Source organism: Apis mellifera, linkage group LG11 (assembly GCF_003254395.2).
Source record: "Apis mellifera strain DH4 linkage group LG11, Amel_HAv3.1, whole genome shotgun sequence".
Taxonomy (NCBI): domain Eukaryota; kingdom Metazoa; phylum Arthropoda; class Insecta; order Hymenoptera; family Apidae; genus Apis; species Apis mellifera.
In genome coordinates, this window is record NC_037648.1 from 6,220,369 (window position 1) to 6,244,539 (window position 24,171).

A 24,171-nucleotide genomic window follows, 5' to 3' on the forward strand; every position below is an offset into this window, starting at 1 on the left:
ATTAATTATACTAAAGAAATAATTGTAATAAATATACAATAAATATTACCAAGATTTAAAAATATTAGTAAGATAAAAAAAATTAAATTTATAGAATATCATAAATAAAATATATGAGCTTAAATTCGAAAAAAAAGTATAATAAAAGAACATTTAAAGAAAATTAAAATCATTTAACATTTATTCGTATCAAGGTTTTATATCAGAATTTATATCAAAAAATAAATCGAGACATAAATAATAATATTTTAAGAAATATTGAAATATTATTGAAACTGAAACTATTTCACGATAAACAAGAAGATAAATGACATTTCGAATGAAAATAAGTTATTATTCATCACTTGATTCAAATAAGAAAAATAAGAAATAAATGAAAAAATGGATTTTTTTTCTATATATTTTCATATGAAGATATACAGAAATTTAAATAAATAATGATAGCTATCAAAGTTGTTTCAGAATCATTTTCAAAAATATCATTTGTAATAAAAAATGAATCTCGGATAATAATTTTCAAAATGATAGTTCTCTTCTAATGAATCATATGTGTCTTGATTTTTTTATTTTCGTATTTTTTATTTTTTATTTTATTTTGTTTCAGATATTCAAGATTATTTTAAATTATGGTTATGATTATGATAATTATTTATAGTATTTTATTGTACCTAGTATAAATAAGTAACAGATTCTTAAAGAATTAAGTCAAAAAAAAAAAAAGAATAAAATTTTTTGATGTTCCATTTTTAATATTCCACTTTTTCATTTAATGTTTTGAATAAATAAAAAAAAATTTACAAGTAAAATGGAGTTATAGTTTCTAATTTAGATATAAATTATCGAAAGATAATTTAATTTAATAAAAGATAATAGAAGATAATTTTTTTATATATGAAAAAAATATAAACAAAAAATATATAATAAATTTTTTTATTTAAAAATTAGTTTTCAAGAAAATTAAATTTAAAAATTTATCAATTGATGTGAATACAATATAATTCTTTAGCTATAAATATTCAATTACGATTTTCTTAAAAATAAGGACTAAACAATGAAATTCTAAAAAATTATATTTTTTTATTATTATTATATATAGTAATCGATAATTTATTTATATCTAATCGAAAATTATTCTTACATTTTGCCAATTTCTTACATTTCTTATACAATTTCTTATATTTAAAAAATTTTCAAATCTAATTTATTTAATTTAAACGAAGTTTTAAATGAAAAAATTTTATTCTTTTCGAATTATTTCTTCATAAAGAATTATGAATAATTGTATAACAAATAACGAATAATGGAATTCTATAAGATATTGATAACTCGAAAAAAAAATTGTTTTGTCTGTTGTTAGACATTAATATCAACATTTTTATTTTAAAATGAATAATAAATAATAAATTTAATTTATAATTTAATTTAAATTTAGTAATCTATATCTAATTCACATTATTCTATTTTTATTAAATAACTGAATATATCTTATATTTCAGTAATATATTTTACGAAGAAATTTTATTTTTATAATTTTATAATTTTATTATTTTTATTCTAATAGAAGAAAAGGAATAAAATATTATATAAAGAAAAAAATAATTTTAAACAAATTATAGAACGAATAATAATTATATAATAAATTAATATTTATAAATATATATAAAATAAATTGAATTATACAAAGAATAAATAAATAATAATTTGATTTATCTTTTCTTAGATGTTTTTTACTATTAGATTTTAAACAAGCATATATTTCATATATTTTAATTTGATTAATGGTATCGCTGTCCACTGATCGATAAATAAACCTCTTTTGATAGATTGCTTTATTCTCTTCTTTAAACAAATTGCTTCTTGCATAAAATGTTTAGCAAGTATAGATATAACTTGAAGTGATCGATAAAGATTCATTCATTTTAAAAAGATTCAAGAAACTCGTGATAAATTTCTTTACAAACTGTACTTCATATTTGTATATTCAGTTTTTTTTAATTTATGTATCAATTTTTGTTGTATGATTTTCCAAATACATATATATACATGATAAAATGATTGATATAAAATTTCAATATGTTTTCTCTATATTAATATTAAAAAAGATATATTTTTAAATTAATTTCATTAAACATTTATCTTATATGTGAAATAATGTAATATAATATAATACATATTCTATTTAAAAAATTTATTCATTTCTTTTTTTTTTTTTTGAAATGAAAAAAATATTTATGCAAAATTTGGATATATAAAAATTTAAAAAACGCACATATGTAAAAAGATTTAAAATATTCAAAATATAATAAAAATTATTGTGTTTAAAAAAATATAACAAATTTCTATTTAAGTTCCATTTCTTTAATCATGTAAAAAATTATTCATAACAATCCATTAATAATCTATAATAAATGATAAAAATTATATATAACGCATATATAGTGCGTTATATGAAATAAGATATGTAAATAAGTTATATATGCATTTAAAATGTTTAGAGGTAAATAAAAATATTGAAATCACATAATATTGAATAATGAATAACTTAAATATAATTTTATATATTATTATGTATTAGTATTATCTCAAAAATGCAATTTTATTGTACTTTTCTTTAAATAAAATTTTATAATTTTTATTATTTGATCTAGTTTTTTAATTTCTATAAAAAGATATCAGAATACTCCTTTACTAAATCATTCAAAAATTATTATTGAAAATTTTCCAAATTTTTTATTCTCATTATACTATACACTATAATAATAATATAATATACATATTATAATATTAAATTAATTAAAAAATTTTTTATTTATATTATTGATAATTAATTAATTTCCTTACCTGGGTGTAAGTATCACTATCAGTAATCGAATGAGATCTCGAAATTCTCGAAGAACCATCGTCACTGTCTATTCCTGTTTCTTTCGCAGCAAGCCTAGCCATTTCTCTTTGTTCTCGTTCTCTTCTTTCATTTCTCTGCAAAAATAAATCAATATTATGTAACTTGTTGCATCTGATTAAACTAATTATGTATAAAATCTTGTTTATATTAAATATCAATCTATTATTATTAATTTTTTGACTGTACTATTGTATTAACTATTGTATAAAATTACAAAATTGCATATTGAATTAATTAAATATTATTTTTTTTGTAAATATAAAATGTAAAATATTGAAAAAAAATATTTAATTATATGTATATTTTATTATTGATTATTAGTCAATAATCAAAGATCAAAACGTAATAGAATTTATACGATTTTACTGGAAGTTATTATATTTATATGAAATTTCAATATAAATTACGGTTTATTAAAAATCAAAAGAAATTTTAACTTTACATTTCAAATTAAAATAGATAATAATTAAAATTTAATTAATTATTTAAAAATAAAATTAATTATTTGATTTTTGAAAAGAAAAATAAAAAAGACATTTTTATGAAAATTACATTTTATACAAATTAAATTTTATATTAATTAATTTATGAAATTATATTTTATGTACAAATACTAATACAAATAAAATAAATAATAATACTTTTATATACAAAATATATAAAAGTATTATTGTTTTTGCAATTAATTTAATATTTTTGCATAACTATTTTTATTCAATAATATTCAATAAATTAGAAAAATATAATAATAGTTTCAATAAAAAATTATACTAGAAATAATAAATTAATTAATCAATAATTAATATATAAATTAAAATCTGAAAGATAAAAATTTTTTCTTTCAAATGGAGTGAATTTTTTTCTATTTCATTTTATTTCAATATAAAAGATTTCATATAACAGAATTTATGATACAATAGAACCTTCAAAGACATACTACACTTATTCGAACGTTCTATCACCAAGGAAGATTTTATATAACGAAATTTAAAATACAGTAGAATCTCCAATATCTGAACACTTATTATTCGATCGAAGATTTTATGGTATAGTATAAAATATAATAAAAAAGATGTATTCAAAGATGTAATATTCGAACATTTTGATATTCTAATATTAAATTAACAAATAATTTTGTTACTCAAATAATATGTTATCTAAAGTTTTTTTCCATTATTTAAATTTTAAATTTTGTTATTCAAATGTTCAATTATTCTAGATTTTTTAAATAATAATTTATTAATAATATTGGTATTAAATTAGTTAGATATAGTTTTTAATAATATGAAATTTAAAGTTCTATAGAATTATTTAAAATAAATTTATTTAATTAAAATAAAAATTTTTATGATTAATACATATAATTTTTCTGCTAACATTAAAACTGTTTAATTTAATTATTTTAAAAATATGATATTTCTTATAAATTTTTGTAGAAATATTAAGCATCATTTTTATTAATTGCTTAATTTTTTTGAGTTAAAAATTTTAAAAATTAATAAACTTTTTGCAGTATATCGAAATTGTTGATAAGAATGAAAATTTTTATTCATTTATAATAATTACATAATTCTTATAATTTATTATTTATATAAAAAAATATATAATAGATTATTTATATAAAAAACATAAAAGAAAAATAACAATTTAAAAATATTACGAAATATAATGTTCATTTTAAATTTAATAACGATTTTTAATTACTGATTTGATTTGTTTATAAAATGTATTTTTCAATATTATTTACAAATATTAATAAATATTCAATACTTTTATATGTGATAAAATTATAATAAAAATTTCATTGAAAAACATTGATATATAAAGAGTTTTGAAAAAAAATTCAATTGAAATTTGAAAAAATTATATTTTGAATAATTTCTGTTTTTTTACTGTTTATATCTTTTAATAATTAAATCATAATTAATATATATATATATATATACATATATATTTTCATTATTATATCGATAATAATGAACATTAATAAAAAATAAAGGTATACATAAATATATATATGAGAGCTATAAAGTTATATAGTAATAGAATTATAAATACAAAAATATAAAAGTATACAAAGTTTTAAACGTTTCATCATTACTTTCATTAATTTCATAAATTAAGAATGACACAGATTACAGATTATTTGTTTTATAAAAACTAATCATATTTTTAAAACTTTAAAATTTAAGATCAATTATATTGGATTATCATATTTGAAAGTTGTGAGAAAATCATTGCTGTAAATAAAAAATACACGAATGCTTGAAATTAATACATATACACAATGTTCTAGTTATAAAATAAATTGAATATTTATATTCCCAATTGTTTTTTCAAATATAATATGTGAATAATTATTTTTAAAATTCAATAACAAAAGAAAGTTTTAAAGGACAATAAATCATCTATTTTTGAAAAAATAACTTCTATATATATATTATTATATATATAATATTTATTAATATTTATTTATGTCCTTTAAAACTTTCTTTTGTTGAATTTTCAAAAATTGTTATTTACATTCTAAAAAAATCTTGAATATTAATATTTTAATTTATTTAAAAAATACGTAAATATATATATGTGTGTATGTGTGTGTGTGTGTATGTAATATATATATACATATAAATAATATTTTATATGTATATATATAAGAAGGATACAGAAATCAGCAATTAAAGAATTCATTCAATTCATTGAACTTCAGTTAGAAAAAACATTTACTTCAATAAGCTGATTTATCATTGATTGAAAGTTTAAATAATAAAAAAATTATGAAATATCTTTTCGAATAACAAATAATTTAAGAATAAAACCCTCTATAGAAGAAAATACATCTTACATATTTCAGTAACCTTGATATATTTTAGAATCAAGGCCTCCAAGTGCAAAACCATATCCTAAGGGAATTTCCGGCGTTCAGTACGTCATTCGATTCTTGGAACTATTTGTAAAATGTTGTACTTGTAAAATGTTAAAATATCTTCTCTTAAGATTAATATCTCTTTGTTTCAAAATATATTAAAATCATTAAAATTAGAAAAAATTCATTTTCAATTGAAATAATTCAAATCATTTATATCAATCATGTATATATGATTTAATAACTAGTAATTATTATTGATCTTGAATTTTTTGGTTTCAGATAAGAATAATTTAACAATTGAAAGTTATTTTTTATTTTTATATTTATTCATTATACATTAAAGAATAATAAGAGAATATACTAATATAATTAAAAATATAATATATATATATATATATAATAATATAAATATAATAAAATATAAGAAATATTAATATAAAGAATATAAAGAATATAAATATAAGAAAATATAGAATATGCCAAATCTTCTCTTTGAAAAACAAAAAAAAATAAAAAAAGTAGTAAATGATTTTAATTTAATTCATTGTCAGACGAAGCAAAAACTCAATTTAAATTCTAAAGTATTATACATACCAAATATGATACCAAATATATGAATACCAAAAATGAGAAAACAGCTTAACTAAAGATTTCTGAATAAGCAACTTTTTTCTTTTGGAAAAATTTCGATTTTTTAGCTTTATTAACGAGTTATTAACAAAAAAACATTGACATATGTCTTCATAGAGCACATAGAATTGTCAAATCTTGATGGTAACATTGAATATGATTTATTTGGACAAACTCAAATAAATAAGTTCAAATAAAAAGAAAAAAATTAAGTCCAATATATATCAAAACAAATGCTTTAAATATTTATTATATTATCGAATTATACTTCACAATTAATGAATATTATATTTTTATATTTAAAACATAAAAATATTTCTGATAATTAAATTATTATTAATAAAAATTCCATATCGGCATTAATAGAAAAATTAAATAAAATATAATTATGTGATAAGCAAATAATTTTTTCGATAATGAATTAATTTTCGATAATAATATTGTGTTATTCACATTATTAATTTTATTTTATATTATAAAATAGATATTATTTTATTATTACATTCTTAATTTATATTATCAAAATTTTACTATTTTATTTTATTATAATTGCTATTAATAATAAATGTTATAAATAATTTTTATTATTTGTATTATTTTATCATTATTTAAATTTCTTAATTAATTATTAAATCTAATCTAAATTTTACTTTTATTGAGTATATATATAATATATAAATATATACGATATATTCTAATATTAATATTAGCGCTTTATTTATAAAAATTTTGATACTTATTCTCTCGCAGAAATAAGAGAAATAAATGTTAAAATATATTACATAACATACATTTTTAATACATAATTATATTGAAAATCAGAATTCATTAATTAATTAATTATATATATAATAAAAACTATTCAATATTTTGACAATAATATCATTAAAATTATTATCATTAAATTCGATGACATATATTTCTTTCTAGATTAATAATAAAATTACATGATTTTTTTTTAACTTCCAGATTCAATATATAAAAGAGTTTTTAAATTAATTTTCTTCGAGGACTTCGAAATTTTATTTTTTTATATTTTTTAAATATCTTTGTTATAATGTTTTTTTTCTTAGCCATATTAATTATATATTAAATTTATTGATATTTTAATTTTATATATTTTGAATATGCAATATTTATAATAAATGTATATATATATAATATATATAAATGTATATGTATATAATGTTATAGCAAATTAAAAATATTTCTGAAATGATAATTTTTTTCAATTTATTTCTAAACTAAATTTTAATTTAAAATTATTTTAATAATAAACATTATTTGATAAAAATCAAAATTATAAATAGTAAATAACTGAAAAAAAATTTATATAAACATAATAAAAATGATGATTTTTAAATAATTTACAGTATTTCAACAATTTGTCGATTATATTTATTTTCAATATCTTATATATCATTATAGAAAGTAATTTTTAAAATATCAAATCAAATTTTCATTATTAAAAGTCATAAAAAACCTCATTCTATCGTAATTATCTATTGAATTATTAAATTCAAAAAGATACACAAAATATATTTACTATTAATTATTTAATGAATTAATATTAAATCAATAATTATTCATTTCCTCTAAAAATAATTTATATTATCTAACACAGAATAAAATAAAAATATTTAAAATTAGCAACTATCTATAAAATGCATGAATGAAATAATTATACCTCCGAAGAGAATCCTTCGACAAGAATGGCGACCAGCAGATTGAATAGGACGTAATTTCCAAAGGTCATCAATGCGACAAAATAAAGAGCTGCCCAGTGAGACGTCTTCTGCATTCCATTGAACAACACGACGTTCCAATCTTCCTGCGTCAAGATCTATATGAAACGGAAAAGGAAAAATTTTTCATGTAAAACAAAAATATAAATATTATTCGTTACAATTTGAACAATAGCCAAAAAATATTCTAAATTCACGACAAATAAAATGTAAAACTAGAAATATCTCTATCAAATTTGCTAATTGTTAATCGATCGTTCGTCTCGTTTATTTGGAAGAAATTAAATTAGCTTTAAATTACTTGATCCGCTAGTTCTACATATTGGAAGTTGAGAAAATAGAAAAAAAAGGAAAAGAGATAAAAAAGAAGTATAGTATATAATAATACCGATTAATTATTTAATCTCGATATTCTCATTTCTATGGATTATAAATTATATTTGCATTCATTTAATCGCGAATTTCTCTCTGTTTTCAACGCGTTATAAAGATTTTATTTTAGAAATGGTTTATTCGGCTGTGCTAGATTTATTTAGATGTTTCTCAACCGCGATATCCATATATATATAGTATAATCATATATAGGCAACAAGCATAACAATATGATGTAGTTATTCATTTAAAAAAAGAACAAGAACAGTAACACTACTGGCGACAGCGTAAATCCATGTAATCGATTAATTTCTATGTCGGCCGACAATGAACCGTGTTAATTGTCACGACAAACAAATCGTTATTTTATTTCCATTTATCCTCTAATCGATCTCCAATCACGAAAATTAGTACAAGGTTCAGATCGAAAAAATGAAGAGAAATAGAAAAAGGAAAAAAAAGAGGAAAAAAATTAATAAAAAAAGAGAAAAAAATGTGATGAAAAGAGAGAAACTCGTCGATACATTGCTAATATGGTACAACGCTTTTATTGATTTTCGAAGTATGGATCGCGTACAATGGCTGGATCAGAAGTGACATACAAATAAATTCAAACTTATGTAATTTTTGTTATTTAATTAATCGATTGGGACAAAAATGACCCAGCCGTTAAATTGCTAAAATCAAATCGTGTATAAAGAAAGAATGAGAGAGAAAAAGAGAAAGAGAGATAGAGGGAGGAAGAAAAGAAAGAAAGAGAGAGAAAGAAAGAGAGAAAGAAAAAGAGGGAGGGAAAAAAGAAAAAAGAGAGAGAAAATGAGAAAGATGAAGAAACAGAACAAAAAGAAAAAATTTTAAATACATCAATATATGCATATATTTCAATAGTATGATATCAAAAAATGAATGGAACGCAATGGAGCGAAAAAGCGAAAAAAAATTATACACAATATTATGTAACATGTACGTATATAGATATGGACAAATATAGATTGTAGATACAGAGTTACAGATAGATGCAGATAATAGATATAGATATAGATAGACATCGATATAGACATATAGATATAGATAATAGGCAAACCAATAGACAAAGATAAACATAGATATAGAAAGATTATAGATATAGATATAGATATAGATATAGATATAGATATAGATAGATATAGATGGATATACAGTTACCCACGAAATTTTCCTTACATTTTATAAAAACGCAATTTTTGTTCAAATAAATTTCATTTTAAAGTTTATTTATCTTATCAAGAAAATTAAGAGCTAGATTATTACTATTATTATGAATTTACTAAAAAAAAGATTGATACATATTGATATTTATTAATAATAAATATTAAATAATTAATATTAAATGAGATATTATGTATTTTTAAATATATAACAAAATTTGTATATGCATATGTGATCACTATCTCAATATAAACCATTTAAAAAGCAAATTGATTCTATTTTAATATTTTGGTGATAAAATTTTAATTTTGATAACAAAATATATATCCAAATAATAAGTCTCTGAAATTGATCAATTTAATATATGTAATTTAATATAATTTTAGATTTCATATTTGATCATATAATCATACTTGAATTTATCATTCAAAAATTAAATATCTAACATCAATCTTACATCAAATATCTTACATCAAATAATTCTTTTATAAATATGTATTTTCATGGGTAACTATATATATATATAGTTATCTATAGATATAGCTATAAATAAATATATGTATAAATATAGATATAGATATAGATATAGATACAGATACAGATATAGATAAAGATTAGATATAGAAATATCATATGCTTATAAATACTTAGCATATACAATAGTAGTGTATATTTTCGGTGTAAGAGAGAGGGGAACAGTGGTACCTGAAAAACCGTGACAAGTGCCCAGACGATGTCGTTGAAATGTTTGCGATCACAGCGACACAATGGGTGCCGCGAGACCACCTCGGCACAGGTGCAGGGCCGACTCCGGTCCGCCCACATGCAAAACTTACCCCCGAACAGGTACATTCCTAGGATGCTGCAACCGAGACAATCCGCTGGCCTAAAGTATCACCGCGATGAACGAGAAGGAAATGAGGAATTGGGATATCCGAAACTAGTCACCGTGAAATATCTTCATTCTGTCTCTTGTTCATTTCATTTTGATTTTTTTTTTTTTTAATTTTTAACAATTCTACGTAGGTCAATAAGATTAATTTTTTTTTTTAAATATACTATTGTTTCAATTCGAAATATTCATTATATATATATATATATAATATATAGGATGATTCTCCATTAACCTAATCTAAATTACTAAAAAATATTTTTATATGAAAGTACAAACAAAAGTAGTAACTTAAATTTACATAATTATAACTTAAATTTTTTAATTGTAAAATTTGATCTTGCTATTGGAAAAAATTGTAAAGTAAAGTAATTGTAAAATATTGTTCATTATAATAAATATACATAAATACATATACATATACATAAATCAATAAATGCAAATAATAAACATTAAATATATTTATTTTTTAATTATTAGTTTTTAAACCTATCTTTTTAACCCAATAACTTTTTAATTAATACTTATTTAAAATTGGAAAAAATAGTAAATGTTATTATAGTAAGAATAAAAAAAACTATCATTTATATATAATGAATATATAAGTTAAAAATATTATTTCACTTATTGATAAATATCTACTTATATCAATTATAATCTAATAATATTTTGTGTTAAAAATCATTTAAACAATATCTCTTATGGAATTTATTATTTACATTTTTTAATAGTACTTTTTTTTAAATTTTACATATTAAAAAAACTCAATGTAAGTAAAAAAATAATTGATACATATATATATATAAATAACTATTTTATATTCTATTCCCTATTCACTCATACTTTTGTTTAAAATATATTTTGATATAATAAGCAGTTTACAAATAATTTAGCTGGCAATGTTAATAAGAATCACCCTATGATAAAACTGGTCTATGAGACTATAAAAATTCGAACATTGCTAAATTTGTATGGTATCAATCTTCTTTTCTGGCGCAACTATTAGAAAATGATCGGTTATTCGAATGTAAAACTATGGTAAAAATACATATCCGGGTTACGTAATCCCTTAAGCGGTGCTTTGGATGTCGGTTTGAATATGGCCGTGAATATTTTAAGCGGTAATTTCCAGTCAGAATTGCGGCCGCCATTTCCCGGTGCGTTAGTTAGCGCATTGTTCATTGCCACGAAAATTACCTTCGAGCTGAATAGAGATTGAAATTGAAATCGTATTTAAGGAAACTCTCGATTATGATTCGTGGACGTTTATCGAACTTCAAGAATAAGTATTTACTTGGATCATTTATCCGATGACTTAAATTGTTTCCACATAAAATGAATAGTGTAAAAGTATCTGTTAATGTTGATTTTAGTGCAAACTGGTTCGAACGAGTATCGTATGGTTCAAATAGAATTATATATACAGGATGTTTCAAATAAAGCATTACGATGTAAAAAATTATTTCCGCAAATTTTTATAGGGATAGTTACATATTTTTATTTATTAATAGAAATATATTTAATTCTTTCATATAATGTGAATTTAACTTTATGAATATATTTTTCTTACAAGATTTTTGAAAAATTTTTTTTTATTTCAATATATTAATTCTATTTTATCTTTTTATTATTAATTATATTTTATTCTATTTATTATATATGACATTTATCATGATGAATAAAAGGATATAATAAATTAATTGGCAATATTGTCTAAAAATGAATAAAAAAAGGCAATAGAATTCTTTCTCGTCATAATATGTTTTGACATGTTCCCTATCACTAAAAAATTACATATGCTATATTTTCATTCATTTCAGAATTTTAATCAATAATAAATCATCGTAATTTTTTGGAGAAATTAAATATGATAAAACTTTAACTTTACATTATTTAGAGGCTAAAAATAAATGGTATGTAAATTTTTATATAATATCAATTTATAATTTATTGAATTTTTTCTTCTTTTTAATTGATGGATTATATATAGTTACTTTATAACAATGTAATTAATTATATAATAATAAATTATTGAAATAAATATAATTATCGAAATAAATAAATAATATTAAACAAAAATAAACAATATTATTCTAAAAATAAAATTTCATTTAAATCATATATAGATCATCAATCGATATTTCCTGAGAATTTCATGAAATACTTTATCCTATCTCATAAATAATATTATTTCTCCATTAATAAAAATATGAATTAACAATTTTTAGCATTAAATTTAATATCATTTAAATATTAAATTTATCATATTTAATTACTTAATTAAATATCTAATTCTTTTTCTTAAAAATTGATTTATTATATTTTAAAATATTTTAATATAAAATGCAGATTTGAATATCTGAATATTACTTTTTAATAATAATTTTTTTAGTAATATAAAAAACATTTAAAATAAAATTTAAATGGTTTTAAAGATACAGTTTATTTTTTTCGAATTTTTCAAGAATACTGTTATTTATTTATTTTTTTTGTGCAAAATTCAATATTTTATATATAAAAAACTAATAAATATAATTTTTTTTGTTTTATTTTTCTGCATTTATCATATTTTATATCAAAATATATAAAAATATAAAATATTTTCATCGATTAATTGATGATTACATAAAAATATTTTTTTTTATTATATTGATATTAAATATATTCAATTGTAGCAAATCAAAAAATTCAAATTAATTATGAAATCCATAACAATATGATTTAATCAAATATAATTTTCTTGTAATATAATTGCAAATAAAATTCAACAATTGTATAATAGTATATAATGAATATATTAAAAAGAAGAATATTTTAAACAAATATAAATCTATTTAAAAAACTGATAACTATTAATAATTAATTTTTTTATTTTTTTAGAGAAAGATAATAATTGATAAAAATAAATTTATTATATTAATCCTTTATTTTTTTAAAGAATTTGTTCTTATTTTCGCAAATATTTTATTTCATAAATCATAATTATAATATTACCTTAAAACATTTAAATTTTGATTTTAAGATACAATCACAGTTACAAAATAATCGTACGATTGTACATGAAACTTTATATTATGCATAAATGTTTAAAATAACATTTAAAAATGATAATATATTTTTAAAAACGAGCAATCACGATTAGTATACTCTTATAATTATTAAATAATAGCAGAATAATAACAAATTCTGATTATATTTTTCATTATTTTTTCTGAAGTGGAAAATTGCTATTGCATCTTATATACTGCAATTCAATGCCTCTAAATTTCGCAGACTTGTAAATCTTAAACTTGTTCACAGCAAGGACATAAATCGAAGATGACTTATAGAAAATTAATTACATAAACCTAATTGAAACTATCTATGTAAATGACTGATAGTTAACATTTTCAAAATGTTATTAGAATATTAAAAATAAAGATATTAATAAATAAAAATATTTCAATTTTTATCAAACTTATCAACACTTTTTATCAAATATATTAAATAAATTTGATCAGAAAAATTAATAAAAATTTTCTTTTAATTATATTATATTTCTTAATTACATAAATTTCAAATATTTAATTAAATAAAATAATAAGAAAATACTTATATTTAACTTATATTGAAATACCCTGCATAAAATTTAAGGAATAAAAGAAAACAGGATATATTTTTCTGTCATAGAAAAAAATATTATAAAAATAATAATTAGAATTATATATAATAAGAATAATAATTAGAATATACAAATTCTATTTTAAATGTTTTTCGGCAATTAGAGATTTTGAAATATAGAGTAATAAGTTATTCCAGAGATTACAATATATATTTTTGAAAGGATTCAATTTTGTTTCAGATAAAAGAGAGACTGAATTAATGAGAACTATTTGATATTTATAATAATCTAAAATCCAAATGTTACTATTCAAATCAAATTATTGACAAACATCGAGAAAGAGTTTTAATAATAATAGTAGTAACAATAATAATAATAATTAAATAATTAAATTCAATATCAATATAAATTCAATTTTTTTAATCGTTTTGTAATCACGGACGAGATATTCCACAACATAATATCGTTCATATGATGTCATATGATGAAAATATTTTGTAACACAACATAATACAATTTGTATGATATCACGGACAAACTACTGGTCTATATTTTTAAATATCATTCATCTAAGAAAGATTATTAAGGACTTATTAAGGACTATTAATTAAGGATTAACCTTAATTCTCATTCTCTTAAATATCTCGTCCACAGTTGCAAAAAATACATAAAATTAATTTGTTCGCCTAATAATTAGCAATAATAATAATGATAAATATTCTGCATTTATATTCAAATTAAACCAAAAAGTTGAGAAAAGATTTTAAGGAATTTAAAACGAAAATTTTTTTTGAAAAAAAAAAGGGATAAAACTTCACTTAATAATACGAAAACGAATATTTGATATTTTACTTATATTCAAAATGATCGAATCAAATCGGTAAATGATTCAGTTCGAATCAAAATTGACTTTAAGAGAATGAAGACACTTCACGATTACAGCATATAAGCAGGTATATCGGGTGAACAGCGAAAACAACTGTCACTCGAAGCTTGTACAGTCACATTCTGCAAGATCGGCGATATCTGTCCATTTATACAAATACTATGTAATCCTATATTCGGATGAAAGAGAAAACAAATAAGGTATAACTGTGTAACTTGTACTATAATATGTTGTTATTAAGCGATATAATTACTCAAGCTGCATGTACAAACTGTAAGAGAAAAACACGTATAGTAATAAAATTGAGAAAGAAAAATTGTATTATTTGGACTTTGATCGTAAAAATAAAATATTGATGTTTATATAACAGCTAGGAAAATTGTCATATTGTATTTTATAAAATTTTATGATTCATGTTACAATCGACGTTATTGGTTAAAACAGAATATATCGAAAAGATTGAACAAAATTTTATAATAGTTATATATCTCAGAATAAGAAAAAAAATTTATATATTAATAAATAATATTTGTCAATAAATTTTAACAAAGATATTAAAATAATAAATTCAAAATTTAAAAAATTTAAAAAATTATAGTTTTAAATATAGATATTTAATGAGATTCTTTTATGCATATTCTTTTATATTTTTTTATATTCTTTTATTATATATTTATAATATTTTGCTACAAATTTCAGACAAATATATAGAAACAAATAAAAGATACATATTAATTCTCTATAAACAGAATATAGGTACTTAGTAATAATAAAATTTATTATATAATATTAAAATTACATTTATTACATTACATTACAGGAATTTATAAAAATATATAAATAATCTTTTTTTTAGAAATAAAATAAGTATAAAAAACAGTGAACAAGATTTATATTTAATTAGAAAATTTTATCAATTTAACTTCTAATAAAAATCTCTTTAATAAATGAAGTAAAATATTTGAAAGTACAAAATTTGTTTAAATTTAATTTTATTCAAATAAAAATTAATTTTTATTAATTTTTTCAAGTAAAAAATTTTGTTATATATATATGTATTCTTCTTCCTCTGAATCTTTCATTTAACTATAAAGAAAGTAATTAAAATTTAATTAGAAATTTAATTAGAAAAAAAATAATTATAAATAATTATTAATAAACAATATTTAATAATATAATCCAATTCTTAAAAAATTAATGAGTGTTATAAATAAATGATTACAAATATTATGAATAAATTTATGAAGTAATTATAAAAAATATATCAATTTTAATTTAATTATAATTTAAGAATAAACGATGTATGATATATATGTAGTTTTTTTAAAGAATATTACAAAAATTTGAAGAAAATAATAAACTAACTGTATTAAATTACTTATCTAACTAATAATAAGTTAAATTATTTAAATGTATTTCATTTTATAACATTTGTATTTTCATATATATTATAATATTTGTATTTTTACAGATAAAAATTAAACATAAATTTTTGTCCAATCTTCCTATACTCCGTGTATAAATAATATCAACCAGTATCCGTTGTTCAAAATATCATTTTGCAACGAGCAATATCTTTGTAATCAATGATTTTGTACAATTCGTTATATTTTTATATACAAAATGATATAACCAATGAATAGAATGTTCCTCTACATAAATCGAAAATAAATCATAAGAAAATATTTAATTAATTATAATAATATTTTTATATTGGATATCCATTTTCGAGAAAATTGAATTAAAAACTGAATTTCCATTAGAACTAAATACAAATGAATTATTGATAAAAAAAATGATTCTATAGACGAAAATAAACAAAAAATATAAAAAAAAATTATTTTATTTAAATTTTCATTTTCAAGAAAATTAAAATTAAACATAAGTAAGCAATTAAGTATTCAACTTGAAATAAAAAATTTTTCTATATTTATCATTTATGTAAAAATAATATTACATATTTAATCAAAAATTAGCCTAATTTCAAATTTAATTTTCTTGATGAAAAATGAAGTCTCAAAAAAATGTTATTTTTTATTTCTGACTTATTTTTATATGTAGAATCACTTCTTTACTAAATTATATAATCGATATTTAGAATGACCATTATTTAGAATGATACACATTCCTTCTCCAATTATACACATACCTCATATTCTAAATATATATTGCTTAATTAAAAATATAAATATTTTAAATCTAAAGTTTCTTATTTTCTATCTTAAGAGAATATTTGAATATTAATCTTTTTAGTAAAATTTTACACAATAATAGATTTTAAAGAAAATAGTATTTTATTTTTAGATCAAATAATTAATTCAAGATATTTAACATTAAAGTTATGGTAAAATATATTTTTACTACACTAAATCTTTGATAAATGTTCTCACATCTCCAACATAAATAGATTTAAAAGTTTAATATTAAAGTATTAAAGTATTAAAATTCTAAACAATTAATCTGCTTTTAAAATCACATATATATCTATATATAATTAGTTGTAATATTCTAAGATCCATTTTATAAAATTCTTCTTCTTAGTTATTTTGAGAATAGAAAGCAAACTATTTTAACATTCTCATTAATTATTCGGAAGAAAATATATCATTTTGTTATTATATCTATGTTATGTTAGAAATATAAATCTATTGTACAAAATCATCTCGCATTATCATATTGCTCATGTTGATTTATATCTAATCCAAAAAATAAATACAATTTTAAAATTTCAATTATATCAATTTTATTATTAATTTAATAAAAATTAATGTTAGCGCAGTCGCGGAGAAGTCATATAGTACCTGTCGTTGCAGAATGCCACAGTTGACATTTATTCGAATAAAAAGAAACTAGGAGAGAATAAAAGAACATAAACAATAAAAATAAAAAATAAAAAAAACAAGTAACGGCAAAGCATAAATATGTATATATAATATAATATAATGTATAATTTCTCTAAATATAATAAGTAAGGTTAAAAATCTTAAAACGAACTTTCAGCGGTTGGTTGCACAATTACACACTAGCTATCGGTATTAGCAGTATTTGTAATATTGTTGTTATATATTTCATATATATATATGTCTCTAGAATACAGTCTACTTGGAATTTGAATAGCATGGATATTTGGGTATTGGATAATAAAGGTGTCTATCTACAGCAGCTAAACGGAGAGATATTAATAGTAACGTAAATCGTACACAATGGGAAACGGTTGTACTTTTTATTTTTGTTTTTCCTTCTTACTCTCTTTTCTGTTTTGTTTTTTTTATGGATTCATCATTTTTATTTTTTTTCTTTTTTTCGTTTCAAATAATTTACTTTTACTTTTCTTTAGTTCAACGGACGTATCACGCATCGATTTTTTCAATCCGGAATATTGAGACTCCTGTACGCATTTATATCATTTATCATTTATATCATTATATCATCGCGACATATCATTTTATTTATCGAATATTCGTGCGCGGACATGTTGGAATAGAAAGTGAAGAATCGAATAAAGAGAGATAGAGAGATTGAGAATATAAATAAAGTAAAAATGATAGAAATAGTGTGAAAATATCGAATGAATTAGAGATACTAAAAAGGAAAATTATCCAAATTTTATATAAGTTTTAAGAAAATAATGACTAATGGAAATAATATCATTCTATTTCCTAAATTAAATGAGCAATATTCGTTCAAGGATTTTACATCGATCAAAAAAATGACGTTCAAATGATAGCATAATCGATTATAAAAAGAAATGATTCATTTTTTAAATAAATTTAAAAAATAAAAAACTTGGAACAAGAAAGAAAATTATAAACATTACAAATTTATTTCAATTATTAATAGTTAAAGAGTTTTTCTTCCAATTTTTAGAATTAATTTAAAATTTAAAATTTGAATTACTTTCCTTATAATTATGAAACTTAAAAATTCGAATTTGTATAATAAACAAACATGTACAGATATGGAACATAAATGACACCAAATGTAACTATCTGAGAAAAAAAATGGTATGATAGGTTCAAAATGTGCTACACTGTTAAAAATTCATGGCGTAATGGCCAATACGCGTTATTGTATCCTGTTTCTGTGTACTGTTCCATGATTATAAGAAATTGTTTTATTGTTGAAATAATTTTAATCCGTTCCGTTATTTATAGTTCATGCTACATTATTTTTTAGCGGCATAGCGCAGGAAGCTTTAACTATCAAAATTGACTTCAAACGATCTCACGTGTTGTGATTTCTTAATTTATGGCTAGTTTCCGGTGAAATTAGAATTTATTATTGAATGAACATCTTTCTCAACATTATAGTTAGAATTGTGTCATGTTTGATTGTTTACGGGTATGAATTTGAATTCCTTATTCTTGAGAGAATAAAGAAAAATTGATTCAATTGAGTAACATAACTTTGGATTACAAAAATGTATTTTATGTTAAGGTAGAGATTTTGATTTATTGCTTTGATGTTTTCGAAAATGAATAATTTATATTTGCAAAACATATTGATACTTCTGCATTCTTAGAAATTAGAATAAATTTAATTTTATATTTAATTATAATTTTTAATTATCTAATAATTATTATTTAAAAATATAAAAAATATAATAAAAGATATATTTCAAAATTTTTATTTTATTTTAAATATAATTTATATATCTGTTATTAAAAAATTATTAAAAAAAATTTGTTATATGTATATAAAATACATTAATATTAATTGATTTATAATATTAATTGTTTAAAAATTTTAGAACTATATTGTCATAAAAAATTATTCTTATATGATTTTTGTATATAATTTTAAATTTAATAATATTAATGTGTATAGCATAAATATTAATAAATTTAAAATTTAAATAAAATTTTTGTTAAAAACTTTCAACGATAATTTAATATTTAAGTTAAATGATTTTTCATTACATGAATTGAAAAAAAAATTGGAATATACCATCAATAATAATGTTTTAAGAAATATTATTGAAACTAATCCATGAACAAGATAAATAATATTTCAAAAGAGAGCAAGCTATTATTTGTGTATTTAATTCAAATGGAGAAGCTAAAGAAAATAGACAAATGGATTCCGTATGAGTTAAGCAATAAACAAGAGAAATAAAAGTTAATCATTAAAATTAAGAGAAATAGATAGAGAATGAGAAATAAATAAAATGATCCATCTTTAAAATATATCATTAGTTTTAATAAAAACTTATATTTATTATTTATATTGAATATTTAAAATTTCTATTAATAAATATTTTTAAGACGATTAAAGATATTTAAGACAATAAGTTAAAAATATTAAAAAAATTGATAAAAATAAACATATAAAATATATAGAATAGAATAATTGTTCCAGATTATTTATAATATTTATTTATTTACTATTACTTCTTACATTTTAAAATAAATACATTTTAAAATAAATACAATTAAAACAAATACATGTATATTGAATTAATGGAATACAAAATGCAATAAAAATAAAAAATAATTTTTTTAAGTAACATAAAATTTTAAATAACATTTTTAAATAACATAAAATTTTAATAATTAAACTTTAATAATTATAATTTGTAATAATTGTAACAATTATTATATACGAAAACATAATTATAATTTTCTAAATAATTTTTTAACAAATACCAATTTTTTTAAAAATTAAAAATCTATAGAAATAAAATTGAATGCAACTTCAATGATTTTTATGAACTAATTACATAGTTGATATTATTTAAAAAAAAAATTTGATATGCATCAATTTAATATTATGTAAAATTTCCAATTAAATAAACATTTAAATGACATTTTTTTATAATATGTTAATCATGAAAAATACTTGTTCAATATTCTTTGATATATTTTGTAGATATATACATTCCACTGAAGAAAAATATACGGACTAATTCATTAAATTAGCTTACCTGAAAACTAATTTTTGGTATTAATTTCAAATAATAGAAAAATTATGAGAAATTAGAATTATTAGAAAAATTTAATATTAGAAAAATTTATAATTTATGATTTCAACGAATGTAGTATAATAATAATAATAATAATAGTATAATAATAATAATTTTATTGTAAATGAAGATAGCATTGCATATTATAATAATTTACAATGATTTACTCACATTCTAAACATAAAAGGAATTACTAAGATAGCATTGCATATTATACCGTTATAATAATTTATAATGATTTACTCACATTCTAAACATAAAAGGAATTACCGATATAAAAAAAAATATAAATTATTTTTTCAAAAAATTTATTATTACTATTTTTATTATTGTTAATTTTTTTAATTTATTATTAGTATATTATATTCCAAAATTAATCATGATATATTTTTGTTATTATTTATCCAAAAACAATATATTATATTATTTTATTATATTATATTATATTACATGGCAAAAAATATATTGTAATATATTGGACAAAAAGATAAAATTCATCTGCGTATTATATATTTTTTTCATAGAGAAATGTTACATATTCGCATTTGTACACAAAGTATACAAGCAAAGAAGGTTTAACCCTCTAGCTGTAACGGAAACAGTCGAGAAAAACTATTACAGCACAATTGTGAGTATATACTTAAATTTCTAATAGATAGAATAAAGAAAGATATATCATCTCTCTAATTATCTGGTTAAATACTAGCTTGAATAATAAATTCAACCATCTTTAATAATAAATGCTAATATTTCAAGAAATATTTCAGAAATTTGAATATTACAAAATGAACAATCACATGTAAGGAATAATTGAATAATAGAATTTGAAATAATTTATAAAAATCAATTTATATTTATATTTAAGATAAAAATAAGAAACAATTTAATTATAATATTTTTAATTGTAGATATAGTATAGATCAATTAAAAAGCATTTGTTAAATAGGATTTTAATAGATTTCCATTTCCACTTTCTATTTCTATTTTTAAAAAAACTAATTGCAAAACAAACAAAAAGTTTTCCTTTTGAATATTTAAAAAAGAAAACTTTGTTCTAAATTAATAATAGTTTACATTCAAAAATATTCTTTCAAATGGAAATATGAACTTTAATAAAAAAAAAAAGGAACGTGGAGTATAAATATAGATACATATTATTTACAAATATTTTATCTTTTTATCAAATCTTTTATTTCAAAATTCTTTATGATACAACTAAAATTATTAAAATTTATAATATTTAAATATTCCTATTTTTATAATTTTAAAATAAAATCATTTCGAAATTTATAAAATATTTTTCATGAAAAGTCAAATTTAGAAAATATAAAAATATAATTCAAATTATTTAATAAAAATATAAAATTTTAAAATAAATAAATTATTTTACATAATTGTAGACAATAATAAAAATAAAAAATATAATATATACATCATTTTAAATCTATTTCATATAAATCAATAACCCTTAATGCCCTTTTAATCCTTTTATAACTGGAATGAAATTATTACTTAGAAAATATTTATTTTCTTATATGTTCTCAATAATTATAAAATATATATAAAATAATTATTTTTCTAACTTTTTGTAATAATAATAAATTATTAATTGCATTATGTGTAATAGATTTTAAACATTTAACATTTAATAAGTTTATTAAATTTTTCACATTTATATTTATATTTTTACATATTATATTTTTACATATTTTGTAATAATTAAATATTTTGTAAAAAATGTATATATAAAATGTTATAAATATTATATACATTTATTATATAATACTACATATAATTTCACATTTTATTTTGTAATTTATATATATATATAATAAATAAAATAATATAATAAATATTATGTTATATATAATAATATTAAAAATTTGTACTAAAATTTACTTATATAAACTTTTTTTTTTATTAGATTATTAAGTTTTAATGTCAACTATATATTTATGATTAAAAGTTATAGTTAACTATATGAAGATCATAAAAATATTACATACTGCTATAGAAAATTAAATATTTTAAAAACAAAAAATCTGAAGACGTACATATTTAGTTCTTATAACTGGTTAATATTCGTTTTAATTTAGATTTTAAAATGTTCAAACGTTTTGATGATTGATTGAATATTACTGTATAAAGAAAAATACATTTCCAATTGTTACATTATTTTTCACAACAAAAGAATCGATTCATAAAACAGAAATAATTAAAGATTAAATATCCGGAAAACGATAGATTTAAAATTTATATTTTTAAATTTTTTTTTAAGATTTATAACTCTATATATTTTTATTATCAAAAGACAATCGTTCCATTTATGGAATGAATGAAATCTTTTATTATATACATAGGTTTATTGGTCTTTATATATAATCATTATAGAAAAATTCAGAAAAAAATCAGAAGATGTAATAGTGCTTTCCTCTTTTTTTCTACCTTTTCCATCACTTCTATATTTTTCTTTAAACAGAGCCATATGGTAGAATGGATGTCACACATTTTACTGACAAATGAAGTTTGGATATAACTCTCTAATTCTATTTGTTTCCATGAAAATAAAATTAATAATATTATAATTATAATTATAATTTTTGATTTGATATGGAAATCTAGAATTAATAATTACTGCAAATAAACTATTTGATAACAGTGAGATATATAACAAAATATGAGAATATGTACACATGACGATATACATATATATACATGCGGATATTTATGTAAATTTGCAATATCGCAGAAATTATAATAATAATTGTTGTGAATATTCATGAACAATATGAATGTAACAGAAATATTAGATATAATCGTAAAAAAATAATTATAAAAAGAATATTTGTAATAGAAATACCTAATTACAACGAAAATAAAAAAAATAATCATAACAAAAATAAATTTATTAAAAATAAGAATTATAACAAAAATAAATAATGATATATAACATGACCCATTAAAAAAATAATTTTTTAAGTAAATTAATCTTCTCGTCAAGTATAATTAATAATTTCAAGTAAGTTGTTAATAATTTTTTATAATATGAAATTGTAATCATAAACGACGAATTGAAATAAACAGATCTATAAATAATCATTTTAATATGTTTATCCTCAAAAAC

At 18.5% G+C, this 24,171-nt stretch overlaps 1 protein-coding gene across 11 annotated transcripts in view; it reads right to left on the minus strand.

The window, feature by feature from the left end:
- The window catches only part of LOC551883 (voltage-dependent T-type calcium channel subunit alpha-1G), a 198,429-nt gene that overhangs the window by 32,038 nt on the left and 142,220 nt on the right, over positions 1 to 24,171 (minus strand). For 9 of the 11 annotated variants that reach the window (XM_026443546.1, XM_026443548.1, XM_026443547.1 and 6 more), the window contains 3 exon segments: positions 10,412 to 10,568; positions 8,089 to 8,244; positions 2,842 to 2,976 (listed from right to left, as the gene is read on the minus strand). In XM_026443546.1, coding sequence (XP_026299331.1) covers positions 2,842 to 2,976; positions 8,089 to 8,244; positions 10,412 to 10,568 — 448 coding nt within the window. 11 annotated transcript variants of the gene reach the window in all.